General features: G+C 39.6%; 1 protein-coding gene across 7 annotated transcripts in view; it reads right to left on the bottom strand.

Annotated features, from left to right (window-relative positions):
* znf407 (zinc finger protein 407) overlaps positions 1-16,591 on the bottom strand; it is a 191,083-nt gene that overhangs the window by 161,823 nt on the left and 12,669 nt on the right. For all 7 annotated transcript variants that reach the window (XR_008571946.1, XM_054780923.1, XM_054780921.1 and 4 more), the window contains exon 4: positions 15,412-15,526. Coding sequence is in view for 6 of the 7 variants with exons in the window: in XM_054780923.1 (XP_054636898.1) it covers positions 15,412-15,526 (115 nt within the window). In the remaining variant the exon portion in view is untranslated. The remainder of the gene's footprint in view (positions 1-15,411; positions 15,527-16,591) is intronic.

Below are 16,591 nucleotides of genomic sequence, written 5' to 3' on the forward strand. Positions count from 1 at the left end.
TATTGAGCTTTGAGGCCTTGCTGATCACTGATTTATGTGCTTCCAGCAATCGTATTTCCATATTTTGTGTGTTTTTTAACGACTGTAATAATTCAAATATGCAAGAAGTTGTTCTTTGAACGATATCTTTAATTATATCCTCAAAGCATCACTCCTTTTAGCCTTTTACCCATAGCTGGGATTGTCTGAGAATAAAAAAGGCTGTAGAGCAATACATTATGTGTCATGTGACACCGAGGAGCAAAACTCAAATTGGTTACCTTATGTACAGAGAGACGTCTTAGTGTGTTTCCCCTTCTCTAAAGCCGCAAACAGACTCGCAGCACTCTGCTTTACGGGCACTTGTGTGACCTTGTCCCCAAACCCTTTATTAATAGTGACATTCTTTCACCTCAAATCCAGTCTCAGATAGTGAAATTTGTCTCTTATATGCAACAAAAAAAAAAAAAAAAAAACAACACATGCATAAAAAGAAGACCTTCCCCCTCTGTTTTGCCGCTAACACAGAAAGTTTCTCTGTCACCTCTCCTTATTAGAGTTGTCAGAATCGCCGGGTGCTCTTATGAAAGCAGTCACCCTCCGCATGATTAAAAGTGGCGGGTTCCCACCACCGTTTGGCCTATCAGCACAAGTGAGCAGCCGTCAAATATGTCTGCACTACTCCTTGCCCATATTCACTTTGTCACCTCTGCACGGCATGGAAACTTTTTAGAATAATAATTGCTCACCTGTACACGAGTATGGGTGACTATTAGATTAGCGGTGTTTGGTTGCAAAGTGGGAAAAGGCACGTTTCATTATCACGTTCACTTGGTAGGCTGCATACTGAAAGAGTCAATATGGAGTGATAAAACAGATTAATTTAGTAAGAGAGCCTTCACATTAGACCTTTGACCTAATAAGCCACACAACAGCATGGTGCATTAGAAATGATTGTGCTAATCAGTCTGCATGTCAGAGATGTCAATCGCTACAGAATTCAAAAGAACATTTCAATTAACAATGCATTATTACCAAAAGTCATGAAGTATACTATATACATTTCTATTAAATTTCATGAATTATATTTGAGTATGCATTTCACTGTGACCGTGTGGCACATCTTCTTGAGCAGCAAAACCTGCATGGAAATGTGTTTAAGCGACAATTTTGAAGGCAAATGATTTCAAAATCCGTCCAGTTACATTAATCATGAATTAATTAATATATTAACATTAAAGTATAATCTATATTTAAATGTATATTTGTATATTAATTGACTAATTGTATATTTACTTCATTTAAAATGAATAATAATTGACTAAATTGCACAAACAAGGTGCAATGTTTTGAAACTATCTGCAAATGAGAGCAGAAGCTATTATACAGTTTATACAGTATTATACAGAAGCAAAATACAGTATTTGGGCTTTAAAGGCATTGTCCTTTTGAACGAAGAGTGGCAGCAACAACAAGTCAAGCACATTAACACGAAGGCCCTGGAAGTATGAAATTCAACCTCGTGTTTAACTATCACTGCTGAGAGTAAAAAACAACATATGTTAAAAGCCCACCCCCAAACCCCCGAGACTCCTAACACACCACCTTCCATTCTGACATTAAGCTTTAAGGCTCACTATAGATATCTACACAGTGGCATTACATGTGATCACTGTGGATCAGTGTTATTACATTCAGTTGATTTAGTGCGATGCTTATGCACACAGATTTTTATAGGTGCACAGTACACAAGGTAATGCACAGTAAATCTACATTGTTCTTTTGTATTTATGTTGATGCTATAATGGGTAAAAAACTGAATGTTAATATCAATTTGACAATACAATCATATACAGCATATTCAAACTGTCACTTGTATTCCAGTGTACAAATTGATGGATATTATGGATGTTCTGATCAGGGTTTTATGCAGCAGATTCCGATACGATCATTCCGACACGATCATTCAGGACTGAAATCGGCCAATACCGATCACGTGGATTAATTAAACATTTTTCAATTTAGTTATGATGAGTGCTGTTGGCCACGGGTGTCGTACAAAGGGGAAAAGTCAGGACAATTCCAAGGTCCCTTGACTGCCAAGGGGCCCAAAAAATTGTTAATTTCTAATCAAATTAGTAATTAAAATCACCTTAAGTTAGACGAAAACTTATTTTACCGAAATTTTCAAGACAACATATATCACTTGTGAAACTGACACCTTCTTTAAGGTGACTTTGGATGTGAGAGTACATTGGTGGAGCTCTAGCAGGACTTCCAGGTAAATGAGAGAGCACTCGGTGAAGCCAGTGTCTTCCACCGTTGACAAAGGCTGGTCATCTCGTCCGATGAATTCAACCCTTTTTTGGGTTATTTGCTTAGCTTTCTGACTAGCACGCACATACGGGCGAGTGTTGTTCACATGGCTGCGTTAGCTGCCGTGGGACTGATGATCACACCGTGAGACACAAAAACTCACCATACTCCGTCAAGTGTTTGTTCTTCAAATGCCATATTAAATTAAAGCTTTTTTAACGCGCCACCCCCGCAAGACAGTTTTTGTGGCATGTGTTGGTAGTTAAGTTCCACACGGAGGACATGATTGTTTTTGTTTTGGCATGCCTGTGCACTGTGAGGAAAAGTGGGAGGAGGACGCTGCCCAAGACGTTAGTTAGGGCAAGACACTACACTGCATGCAGGGAAAAGTACTAGCCACAGGTGATTGGCTTTTGTTAGCCACATTTATCAGCATATGACGATCACGGAAATCAGCCGATGCTGATCGGTGGCCGAGCAATCGGCGCATCCCTAATGGAAATCTGGTAAAAGCCAATCAACTGGACTCCCTTTGACTGGTAAAGTGGAGTGTCGACTGTTCTCTTTACCCTTCCGGAAAGATTATCACATTGTATCTTAATACCTTTTAGTGTTCTGATTTACAGTGAGCATATGCTGGTTTGAATAAGAAGCACTCTGGAGGCTCTCTTATCAAATCCCAGACAGGTGTGCCAACCCAGTAGTATCAAGTACACCACCGAAAAATAAGACGTCGCAATAATAAGCAAATAAATGAAGAAGAGGGTCTGAGAGCATTTAAATCTATTGCCTGATAACATAGACTGACTGTCATCATTATGGCATCCATAGTGGAGAGGCAAAATAAATAAAATAAATAAATCCTTCGAACTGTGATTCATAAATTGTTACTGTAAAATAACCTTGTACTTTTTAAAATTTACTAGTACTTAATATTTCAGTGTTTTTTATTGGTCTGTTTTTGTTCACTGTGGTGCTGACTTTCTTCAGCTCAGTGGGCCTTTTATCTGGTTAAATAAATGTTAAATGAATAAAGGAGCCCACACAGAAAATTTTGTCAACTGTTACCTTAAAGGAATTTGCATTTAGTGATGTTTTTAATACTTCTTTCCTTATCTATGTAGTATACAGTACTGTATGCCTTCTATTACCTTGCTTGCAGTCTCATCACTTTATCTGACATATAAAATGCAGGATATTTGGTGCTGAATTTTAATGTGGGATATTATTAAAAGAAAGGGAAAAATCATTAAGCGGCGAGATAAACACAAAGTCTGGATCTCCTCATGTGCAGCAATTATCCACTGGGATAAGTTAAAGAGTTCATTAGTTCTTTTTTCCCTGCACAGTGGCAGTAGTATAACTCCCTGAAGATGTGATGGTTTGGAGTTGGGGTTGTATGCATTTCATTCTATGGAGGAGTGAAAAAAAACAGGATGGGAAGGCAGCACTTTGGGGAGCTTTAATATCAAGCACTGTAGCTACATGACCTCTGAAAAAGTATGCTCCTCGAGGTGGGTTAAACAAAGCAATACACACACACACACACACACACACACACACACACACACACACACACAAACAAATAGGCACTGAGGTCATGCTCGTTCCTGGTCCTCTTAACAGGCTAACCTGTTCTCTTCATTAGGTTGCTGTGGGGACTTATCACTACGCAGTCTTTGTCCTTGCCGTAATTGCCCTCTCGGCATGTCAGCCCACACCACCACCATCAGCATCATCATTGTAGCCGCCCCACACCCTGCCAGCCAGCCAAGCCAGCATCAGCTCCCTCGTGACAAGCCCCATGAGACAGCAGAGCACGGAGCCTCTCCTGAGACCTGCAGATCAGCCCCTAAGGTGTACCGTTATAGAGAGGCTTACCCTAGTTAAAGCAGCACCGGCAGGGACGCCCCGACAAACACAACATTAGCACTGCCAGCTTCCAGCTTTGCCCTTTCACAACTGCACTTGCAGCCACTGTGGTCGTCTGCAGTCAGGTGTATTCAGGTCTACTTTAACATAATTATGAAGATTACAGCATTTGACTTGGAAAGTGAATTGCAATAGGCCGCCTGCCTTCATGGGCCTCTGCTTTAAAATATGTGGCTTTTAATCGGACAGAATAAAAACTAAAACGCCAGGCAGGCGACAACTGACAGAAAACTTTCCTAATATTCACTTCATTATCTCTCCCATGATAGTTTTGACCACCAGCAACATTCAATATGATACACTCATGCATGCGCTAGTATTATTTGTTAGAAAGGTGAAATGTGTCATTGACCAAGGCACCCTACTCCCCAGTCTGTCAATGGGAGACCTGCCTGCTGCTCCAATTTGCACTGGCTGTGTTCATTACTGTGCTAATATTAATTGCACACGGCAAATTTTGTGTAATGCATTTAAAATGCAAGCATGTCAGTGAAAGAATCACATTCATTCAGTGGATCCACTTAAAAACAGACAATAGTAACAAAGTGCATCTGAAATCCTGGTAGTTTTCTAGCAAGTTGAATGGCGCCATCTAATGTTAAGTAACGAAACCACAAGTCATCAGCATGGATCTGTGCCTCTAAACTGGATTCCATGTGAGAAAGTTGTGTGTTTTTTTTTTGTTTTTCTTGAAGCTTATGTAGCCTGTAAACGTTTCAGTAATCGCATTTCGCTGGGGGGCTTGAAAGGCAGGGCAGCCTTTCCAAATGACCATAAAAGGGATGAAAGTGAACCGCCTAATTTGAAATTTAACTGTAATAGACACACTACTATCAGTGTTGCGCCATAACCCTGACCTCTGTTTGTTTTGCTGAACTAACAGAATAAAGGAATAAATGTCTTTTCTTCACACAACAAGCTCATCCTCATCACACGCAATGCTTTTTCTTGTCTTTTTTTCTCTCAAGGGATAATTGATGTGTCACAGTGTTTTTACGGCTGGATGCAGGGGTGCAGACCTACAGTTCCTTATTTAGGGAGTCAGTGGTGCAGGGGTTTAACATGGTATAATGTGAAGGGTTCGCACAGATAGCGTGGTTGACGATAAGGTCCGCATTTCTGGCCATGTGTCTACATCTTTTTCCTGCAGGCCAGATCCAAAACAGGAGGACACGCATGCCTCCTATAACTCCTCACAAGTGACCCTGTCAGGGGTTCTAGCCTAATTTGGCAATTACGATATATTGGCTCAACTATGGGGACGGATAGCGGATGACGCGAAAAAAAATAAAAAAAAATAAAAAATTGTTATACGCGGCATAGTGCTTTAATAACTTCAACTGAAATATGCACACATTATAAGTGGACTCACGTATGTTCACGTGTGTTCACGTATATTTAACATTCCTGTTAAATCTACAGGAATGTATTTACGTCAATATTATCTGCAACCCCTCCACACTAAGACACAAAAAGACAACATTGCCTTTCCCTATTGCTGTATCCATCCATGGATGCCACCAACAAGCCTTGAGAGTTTTCTTGTGGGGTGTTTTATACCTCCCAGGAGACCCAAGACAGTGAGATGTAGCACACAGAGGATCCTAGTCAAGGACACAGGCAGCATCACTCAGCTCACTATTATTTGCTCATATTTAAAGCTGGGCGGCACAGGGGCTACCTGAGGAGCTGTAGCAACCTATAAAGAGAAGGATGGGTGATTTCAAAGTTCAACGGGTGTGCTGAGCAACTGGGAACTAAAGGAGATGCAACTAAGCCACACAGAGCGATAGCAAGGGGATGGGAAGAAGGGCTTTATGTCAGCCCAGTGATATGAGCACTTTTATGGCCACGTATTTTTCCTGATGTCAGAGCTGGAGAAGAAATCACCATAAGGTTGGGGACTATGAATATTGCTGTTGAGGGCCCACTGTGGCTGTTCCTGTTTATGGTTGACTAGCAATCAGCCACGATACAAGACCCACAACCCCTCATCCATCCATGTCAGCAATTAATCAATTAAACAGGCAGCGGGGAAAAGTGGGATCGTCTAGGTGTGTTAATACAATCGCCTGTTCAGGTTGATGTAATTTCATCACTAATGCCACCCATTCATCACTGCTTATTATCTGTTTCACATAGACAATGGTCAATATCGCTTCATAAATGTGAGAATCACGGGAATCTTGTGACATTAAGCCTGAAGGGCAGTGCAACATGATGGTCTTCAGAACAGGAGGGCCAAAGTTATCAAGAGGGAAACATTGTGCAGCAAATTAAGACTACGAGTGTCAACATAATACATGTTTTGAAAACATACAATTGGAAAACAGATGTCTTATTGCCCAAAGACCCCATCTACTGAAAAGAAAAGAAATGTTGCCTGTATTTATAATGATGAAGTTACCAATTAAAATTCATCAGGTAAGTAGATAGGTGACACTGTGCATGGGAAAGACTGCATGTGACTGCTTATACTTTGGGAGGACTTTTCACACAGCATTTTGTCTGAGAGTGTCTTGTGGGATTTGCTCAACAAGAACACTTGTGAGGTCAGAAGTCACTGATATTGAAAGATAACCTGGCTCACCATTCCTGTTGTTCTTCATTCCAACAGTGTATGATGGGTTGAGGTCAAAACAGAGGCCAGTCACACCATACCATCGAAGCATAACTTAATGAACCTTTGTGCACTGAGGTACAGTCATGCTAGAACAGAAATGGGTATCCCAAGATAGATCTGACAAAGTTAGATGTTTGGAATTGTCAAAAATCTCTTGATGATTGACAGTGTATGTCCAGCTATGACTAACATTTGCACTTTATATCAGCTCAGTTATGACAATGGCAATGACTGATGGCATTTTACCTCTTTTCTGCACCCCTGATAAAAACGGGCATCACACAGAGAGAGGAGAGACAAAAGACTCAATGGAAAGACACCCAATGAAAAGAATCTATACTTACAGTAAGTCAATTAAAAAGTGCCAGAGGAGCTATGTGGCAGATTTTCCGCAGGCCCTGAGAGTGTCTGAGAGAACCAACAAGTAATGAAAAGTGTATAGGTTGGCAGTTAAAAAACAAAAATAAAAACAGATGGTGGTAGAGGGACAAGACTTCTGTTGGGACACCTTTAAAAGGCCCCTCATGAATATTAAAAAGGCCCCTGGCAGCCGGAAAGACTGCTCCAAGTTTGCAAACCAGTCTAATGTGTTGGTTTGCCAAACCAACACCCGATATGAATTAAATCACAATGTTGTCGATCTGATGGCGAGGGAGCCTATCCCACTTTACCCATCAGCTAAGCTTTGTGTTAACCATCCATCTCACATCATCCCCAATTCTTTCATGCTCTTGTTGCCATCTTTATCAGCAACAGTCCACTTTTCATCTCTACCTCGGTCTCTCAAGCAGCTGATAACAGAATGCACAAGTTACGTTCCCCTCCACCTTTAACTTTCCCTTTCTTCACTTTGCTGAGCCGGGATATTTTATTCCTCTATCAAATATGCATCCCATTAATTAGGTTAAATTACTCCTGACTGCCAAATATCCCCTGCCTCTGTGGGCATCAACAGAGAAATACAGGACTGTGAACCTCCAATGACGCGGCCCCAACACTTAAACATGAGTTACAGCCTTTTCATATCCATGGGCAGATTACCAGACACTTTGAGCTGCTAGAATTAAGCACTGTTTCTTTGCCTCCACCCAGCTTTTTAATAAGTGCACGATGGATGACTCTCACACTTCTGACAATGAGAGGACTGATATTTTAATTACATACCTTTTTTTCATCTGCCTTCCTCATCATCGTTTAATTACTGTTGTTAATCACTCATTAACGTTCCTCTTTCTTTTCCTTCTGCAACATACTGATGAAACAGTTCGCTCCATGGAATTGATGGATCAGCATTGTTCCTACAACAATTCCATTGCTTGACGTGATAAAAGTTTAGAATGTAAGTGTGTGAGGCGTACATTTTTTTCAGATGGAGATTTTTAGTACCGTAGTTTACAGACTATAAATCATACTTTTTTTCATAATTTGGCTGGTCCTGGTCCTGGGACTTTTCGTCAGATGCGATAACATATTTTGAAATGTTAGTTCAACATGTTTTTAAATGGTAGTTCATACTGACATCAACCAAAGACTGAACCATCAGCGGTCGCGAGAGGGCGCACTTAGCTTGTGACTACAATATGCTGTTGCTGTCCTGTAATAGCTGTTGTTACATTACGTTACGTTACGGTAACATGCACTACGTTAACATATTGGAAACCGATACAGCCTGTTGTTCTGTGTGTTATTGTGCAGTTGAATAATGTGCCTTTCTGGAATAAGTGTCTGCTTTTGGTCTTAAATGCAAATGTAATAAATAGTAGAATATACAGTGGAACCTTGGTTGGCGTCATTCATTCATTCCAGATAGTCCGATTAATGGACGTAAAACAAATACATTTTTCCACATAAGAAATAATGTAAATCTAATGAATCGGTTCCAGAAAGTCAAAAATGTAAAAATTTAAATTTACAATTATAGTTTTACATGCAAAAAAACTATTTAAAATGAATACAAATACATATAAATGATGAATAAAAGCGCTAAATGAGCATTTAAGGTAACTTTTACCTTAATTGATTGACTGATTCTGTGACTGTTCCCAAAGACACAATGTGGCAGCGAGATGAAATACCACCGTCATGAGTTTGTCATGAGTTATTAATTCAATAGGGTTAGAAAGTTGCAAGTACCAACATTTTGACAAAAAGACAGCGAGAAACACTATTGAATTCAATAAATAACTCATGGGAAAACAGGAAGGTGGTGTCCATGTTGATCTCGCTGCCACATTTTGTCTTTGCGGACAGTCATGTCTTCAAAGAAGGTAAAAGTAACCTTAAATGTTCATTTACCCCTTTCATTCATCATTAATAGTATATGAATTTAGGATTTAAAGGTGTTGTGTGTCAACATTTTTGAGAGTCAACCGCTGCTGACATCATAGATGGGTGACTTCCGGTTCGGGTTGCCATTTTGTTAGCTAGCTAATAGGATGTTAACAAGGTAGGACGTTTTGTGATTAAAAAGGAAAACACAATAAGAACACAGTTGGACTCACGCAGTGTATAAACAACACCACAAGACGCGCGCCATATTGTAGGCTAACCAGTGAATGCGCGCAAACCGAAGCAAAATTGTGGCGAAAATTCACCCGAAAAATATGCTAAACAAGGTTGCACCGTTTCTTTTTTTCCCACTTCATGACGCATTTTTTGACTGATGCAACATATGCTTCGGAGCGATTATGAAGCTCCAAGGTTACCATTAATGGGTGCACTAAATGAGATTGTTATTAAAATAGGATTGATATGATGCAGAATATTTATCTTCATCGCAGTAAATGCCGATTTGGGTCCCATTACAAAACTTCCTTTCGTCAACAAGAGGCTAACTAAGCAGAGTTAATCTCCCTTACGTACCAGTGGTGTATAATTTTCAGCAAATACCTTATTTGTAACATGGATTGCATTTATATAGTTAACACCCTAAGGCCAAAGCCCACTCATACATATATATGTATGTACAATGTTCCTATACCACATATCACAAACAAGTATATTGTTCGACCATGATGTACAAAAAACAACAAAGAAAACATGTCTGAATTTTTACTGATATAGCAATTCTGGCAAAAAGGATGTTTTTTTTCCGTCATGTTTTTCCAAATGCTACGTGTGTATGAGTGTTTTCCTATTGTAAAAAACATTAATTTTACAAACATTCGCCCAAGGCTACTAACACATCTAATCCATTATGCTGCGCTTTATCGTGTTATGGGGGTAACGGGCTGTAAAGCTGTCTCGGTCATAAAGAGCGATCACAGAGTACCGAGTCAAACCAGAACACCAAGCTCTCCGAGCCATACACAGCCCTTGTTATCATCAGAACTGCTCAGTCACATACTTAACCTTTCCAGACCAGCCGTGCTGCATTATTTTCCAAATGACCTTTAGTGTTACTCATTTCATTTCCAATAATGGTGTACTAAATTCAGTTAAATGCATCAGAGCATAATGTGTTTATTTTGGTGAAGGGGACAACAGAAACTGAAAAGGACCATGCTCCCAGACACGCATTCAATAATAAAAAAAAAAGGCATTTCAGCCTATTCCTATACAGTACTTGTTTCTAATGCTTAACAAGCAGGTATGATTTGCGTAAATTAAACCCAGATTATTTTCTATGCTGCTTATCCTCACTAGGGTTGCGGGTATGCTGGAGCCTATCCCAGCTAATGATGGGGAAGTCATACAACTTCAAGTAAAAAAAAACAAAAAAAAACTAACTATCCCTTTAAGGTCAATACAAAATACTACCGGTAATAACAATAATAGTATGCAAAAGGTTGAGAAATTTACAATATATGGTGTGTATAATAGCCAAAGGTCCAACACTAAGATGAAGCTGAAGCTAGCGTACCACCGACCAAATCGCTAAGCTTCCCAAGGATCAGTATGTTGAATGCTATATGAGGAAGAAAGGGGTGGGGTGGAGAGATCTTAGCAAAATCGTTAATGTTCACAATGATTACGTGTAACTCAAACACTGTGTGTGTTTTTCCTATATGCCTGACAGGCAGTAATTTGGTGTATTAAATTCTGCGGTTTTAATTGCACGCCACCAACGTGTCCCTCTGAAACGTTATGAAGTGATGATGTACAATTATTTCGGGGCGGCGGGACATCAGTGGAGTGACATTATAATCATCCTCATAGGGATCCTTCTCTTCATCTGCAACAACCATTAATGTTTAAATGGTAGGAAGCAAAGAAGGGGGGAAAACATAAAAATAGTTCTCAGGGAGTTCTAACAAGAATCTGTTGGAGGATTACAGAGAATCACGTCAAAGGAGAAGGAGAGGGTTGTGGATAGACAATAGAGGGTCTGAATTAAGTGACGGTCTCTCTGGATAAGCAGCAACTTAAAATGCTCCTCTACTGTCAGTGCCAAACCTCACACTTCTCATATAGGCCCGGGCATTAAGGCACATTACAGCGGATGAGCCACGCAAGGCGGAACTGATGGGCTATTCTGGGAGCAGACCAGACAATCTCACAAGACAAGGGGACATAAAAATGCTGACATGAGCCAGCCCCATCCTGTTAACAGTCAAATCCACACACCCAACATGAAATCATATATATATATATATATATATATATATACACTGCTCAAAAAAATAAAGGGAACACTCAATTCACACTCACTCAAAACTGCTGTGCTGTTATTCAAACTGTCCACTTAGAAAGCAACAAAGATTGACCATCAATTTCACATGCTGTTGAGCAAATGGAATAGACAACAGGTGATGTCTTTTTCCACTTTATTTTTGAGTGTGACTCCAAATCCAGACCTGCATGGGTTAATAAATTTGATTTCAGTTGATAATTTTTGTGTGATTTTGTTGTCAGCACATACAACTATGTAAAGACCAAAGTATTTAATAAGAATATTTCATTAATTCAGATCTAGGATGTGTTATTTTAGTGTTCCTTTTTTTTTTTAGCAGTATATCTATACAAGCAGTATATACACACACACACACACACACACACACTAAGTAAATACAACTAAGACCAGGGTAGGAGGAAGGCTCCTCTAAAGGAAATACAAACAAGGTAAACTGCAAACTCTCAAGTTGTAAGCAACAGTTTTTAAAGTTTTGCTCAAATTCATGAAGTGACACTTGGAAACAAGCAGTTTATGACTCATAATAAGAAAAAGCATTCCACATGAGAACAATCCCTTCCTTTGATAGTGTTAATACTACAGTAGTAAGGCCAGGGCCGAGGGCTGATATTAAACCAATGCCTCAAAGCATTTAGATTGTTTATGCATAATTTAACACCTACAACAGCACTGGATGTCCGTCCGGACCAGAGAGCAGGAGGGTGAAAATGCTGAACGCAGGGCCTTTCTGGTAGATGATGGAGTAGAGGAAGAGGAGGCTCATTAAATGACCCAGCCCCACTGTGGACAAAACACGCTGGGAGGAATTCACAAGAATCTACCATCTCACATGCTGGTGGACTTTTTTTTAACCAATTAAATATGAGAAATCTTATCGTGCATGCTAACAGCCAATTTGTGTTTTCTGCTGTTGTTGCACCTTAGGAGTTCTTTATAGGCAAATTAAAAACAGATCTCTTTGTTGTGATATAAAGACATACAGATATGTAGATAGATAATATCCCTGACGGGCATGCGTGCGAAGGAAGTGAGCATAATGGCAAGGTGAGTTTTAGGGGTGATGAGCAAGACACAGACCAACCGGTCCTGGTGTGACTGACAGCATGGTCAAGGGTTCCAATCTGTCCTGGCCCTGCATTAGCATTTCTTAATTAAATGCCACAGCAATATGATCTTTAACGATCAACAACTTCCCCGCTCCTGATAAGACATCAACTTCAGGGGGCTAAAGCTAAAATGATGTGGACAGCTGGGGTCCAGCACATCCATTCACTCAGTATGAAGACCAAAGTAATCGTTTGTTCTGATAGTTTAACAAGGGAAACAAAGCAATTACTGACACGTTTTTTTGGTAAATAAGACACGAAATAACACAACAACTTAATGAAACAGAATAGCAATGAACCATCATTAGTAACCATAGTGGAAAATGCACATTTTAAATGCACAATAATCTTACTTTTCCAGGTCTACCAAAACGTGTAATCACGTTATACATTATACCTGCAATGCGGTCATCCATTAGCGATGTGCTTTCAATTTAGATTAAGGATAAATCATCAAACTGGAAAAGTTGGGGCTGTGTGCATGTGTGGCTCTGGCCTTAATGAGGGTGTTTCTGGGGGGTTTCTTTGTGTTTGCTGCTCTTTATTCAAGACGAGGGATGGCCTGGTGATCAGTCAGTAATGAAAGCACACATAGGGCCGATTTGTCACCAATGGCCAGCTCTGGCAGCACATGGCTCCTTCGTCTGCATGATTTGTGAAACCAGGGGCTGTATTTAGTAGTGCCATTTAAAGACATATTGGAGAACTGTTCCATATGTATATGTGGCTATGTAAAGTGTCACATTTGTAGCACTTGGGAGAAAAGGGGGTTTTCGCTGGAGAGCTTGTGAAACATGAGCATTTCTTCTCATTAAAGGAAAAGCCATGTTTAAACCAAAGCTTGTTTTCTCCTGCTGTAATATGTTTGTAAACATCAGTTGGAGCAAATAAACACATTCACTCAGCTCAGCTTTCGTGGAACAAACTTGGCCTGCAAATGAACTAAGTGGAACCGTTTACAGAAAAATACGTAGGGAGAAAAAGTAATATCTTTACATATGTCTTCATCTTTATGAGCCTGGAGCCACATAAGTTTGATGGTAAAAAACTATAAACTCAACAATGAAGTATTTCTCCAACTATATACTTATCATCTTAATGCAAGCATTTTGAACTCCACAAGGCAGTATAGGGTTGTATTACGGAAATAAAATTAATTGAATAAAACATAATTACACGTAGGCTGGTACAAGGGGATCGGATTAGAAGAACTCTTAAAAACACATTTTCACCTCAGGAACAACCCCAGAACTCTGAACTTTTGGAGGAGCCTTGTGTGTTTGGACCACAGGAACCTTACACAACCGGGTATTTACAGGCTCATGATCCCTATAATATTGATTAAAACACAAGGAAGGTTAGGTGTAAATCATGGACACTGAAGATAGATTTCAAATGGATTTTCTTTTACACGAGCAGAGACTTTTAAGAATTAATTAAATGCTGTAAAGAATTAGTTGTTGTGGTTCGCAGACAATCCAACAAACTGTATCGACTTGGAAAATGGTTTTGCACAATACATTTTTCTGGCTGCGGGAAAACACAGCTGATGCAATTTCACGGCTTCAGTCTATCACAGTTTTTCCAAATAAATTAATAAATTATCGCTGCTTTGTGGTTGAATACGGCCTGTTATTAGTCAAAAATATGCATGAACACATTATACGTATTTTTGGCCTAAATTAAGCATTTTCAAACATAAGAATGGCTAAATAAACAAAAATACAACATTCGGAAGACACATTTAAAAGGCATAATATGTAGTATTCTACACTGGTCACTAGGTGTCTGTAATGTTACTGTAGCACAGTGGTTCTCAGTTGTTTTCTGTCATGCTCCCCCAGGGGACAGAAAGGTTTTCATGCCTCCTGGATTTGAAATATTATTGAGAAACTGATAATATCTATTTATTTATCTGTACTGTACAGACGGAACTTGAAAAGGAAACCAGGAAAATGCGACAAAATGCAGAGCTATGAAGCATACAAGCGTATTCAAGAGTCAAATTGCTTGTTGGGTCATATAAATTTGTACATGTTGGCATGTCTGCAGTAACACTGAAAGTACTCCCTGCCTCTCATGCCACAGCTGACAGTTCACCGCCAACCCAGGGGGACTCCCCCCACTATATGCGAAGCACCATTGTAACAGGTGTATTGTGTAGTTCTGAGCTACTGTTTAGAGTGTGGGCTGTAGAGGGGAGTGATCTTCTGCATGCTGGGTTAGAGCTAGCTTTTAGGAAATAGGTCCATAGAAGAAGAGAACTAGGAAGTGTTGAATTGTTCATAAGACATAGTGCCCTCTGTCTATTTCAAATAACGGCCATCTGACGTGGTGTCATTCAGCCGTCATTACAGTACATTGACGAGACAATACCCACCACAGGAAGTACGCTGTCCAGAAAACAGTAACTCCTCCAGTGCTAACGTGTGAGTGTATGTAATGTTTTATTTATATTTAATATCTTATTTTATTATGTCTACTATTTTGAATAATATGAGTGTAAAGGTGACTATAGGAGTGTTATTTCATGTCTACAGGGCTCTTATAAAGTTAAAAAATATATTATTTAGAAGGTCGTAAAAATGTTTTTTACGACCGAAAATATTCCATTAATAAATAAGGAATCCTACTTTGCGGAAATTCACTCATCACGGTCGGGTCTGAACCCAATTAACGGCATTAGAAGAGGGATTACTGTGCTGTATATTTTTAGACATAAAGCCTTCAGTCTCAACACTCAGATGTCCAATGATCTAACTATGCCAGGCATCAAACCACATAGATTGTAAAATAGCAAAGTTGCTAAGCCTGAAACTCACCCACAGATATCGCATTTGTACTCTCGCATGCCCAGGTGTCTCTTCACGTGATTCCTGGCATCTCCCAGCTGAGCAGTTGCAAAGTGGCAGATCTTACAAAGAAAGGGCTTGGATCCTGTAAAGTTAGAGATTGACATGTGAAACATTACAACCTATATACATTTGAAAAAGGAGCACGATTTAATTTTACTAATACAGCATAGCCACTATTATGTGTATGGCTATCATTACTGCTGTGCTGTACTTCTATTTAACCAGCCAAACATTGATTTTAGTATCATAAAACCAGATGTGCTCAATCTAATTGATGTAAAAACTACAGTACAGTCACACTCCAAGTACCAAGTATCTCTTCTTGCACTCTTCATCCATTCTCGTCATTCACCTCTCCTCTTACCTACTCTTCCTTTGCCTGTGGATGTGTAAATTGGATTCCAAAAGGTCAAGGCAAAAACATAAATCAATTATATGTGTGCCCACTACCAACCATTCCATCATTAAAGGACTAATCACTCAGGCAGGCTTCAAAAGGAGGTTTCTCCCTAATTATTACCATTAATAAGTCCCGGGGGGGGGGGGCATTCTTCATTTAAGAGAAGTACCATGAGGGCTTGCATCTACAGTATTTACAGTTTATAAAGAGTGGCGTACAACTATATAATGACTCAAGTTACATTAGAATTATTTGCTACAATTCCAATTTTAAACTTGCACTGTAAGACAAAAAGGACCTCGTCGTTACATTTATTAGACATCTTCCGCTCTTCTAGGAAGAGTTTCCACATGAGGGTCAGATCCAATGTTGAACGAGCCTGGCTCAAATTCTCTGTTCATCCCGAGGGTGTTTGATGGGTTTGTGATTCGTTTGCACAAAGCAAAAGAAGCAAAGCATTGTTGTATCGAACAAAGCTTGCTCCAGGTATTTATGATATTGTACCTGTGCTCTAAAGGTTGTGACAGTTAATTACAGTGTTTCCCATACATTCATGTATTTGCTGCCACGAAAAAATTTGAACTGCTACTTGTTTAGATTTGGCGCTACCTGATTACCCTTGCTCACAGACACATAATGAGACTGTCTGTGTAGTCTACTCCGTACAGTAGATGGCTTTGTAACTCTGTCTCTTAACCCCTCATACATGGCACATAAAAACACATTTACAAGCTCATGTGTAGTTTG

This window comes from Dunckerocampus dactyliophorus, chromosome 7 (genome assembly GCF_027744805.1).
Source record: "Dunckerocampus dactyliophorus isolate RoL2022-P2 chromosome 7, RoL_Ddac_1.1, whole genome shotgun sequence".
NCBI classification, from domain to species: Eukaryota; Metazoa; Chordata; class Actinopteri; order Syngnathiformes; family Syngnathidae; genus Dunckerocampus; species Dunckerocampus dactyliophorus.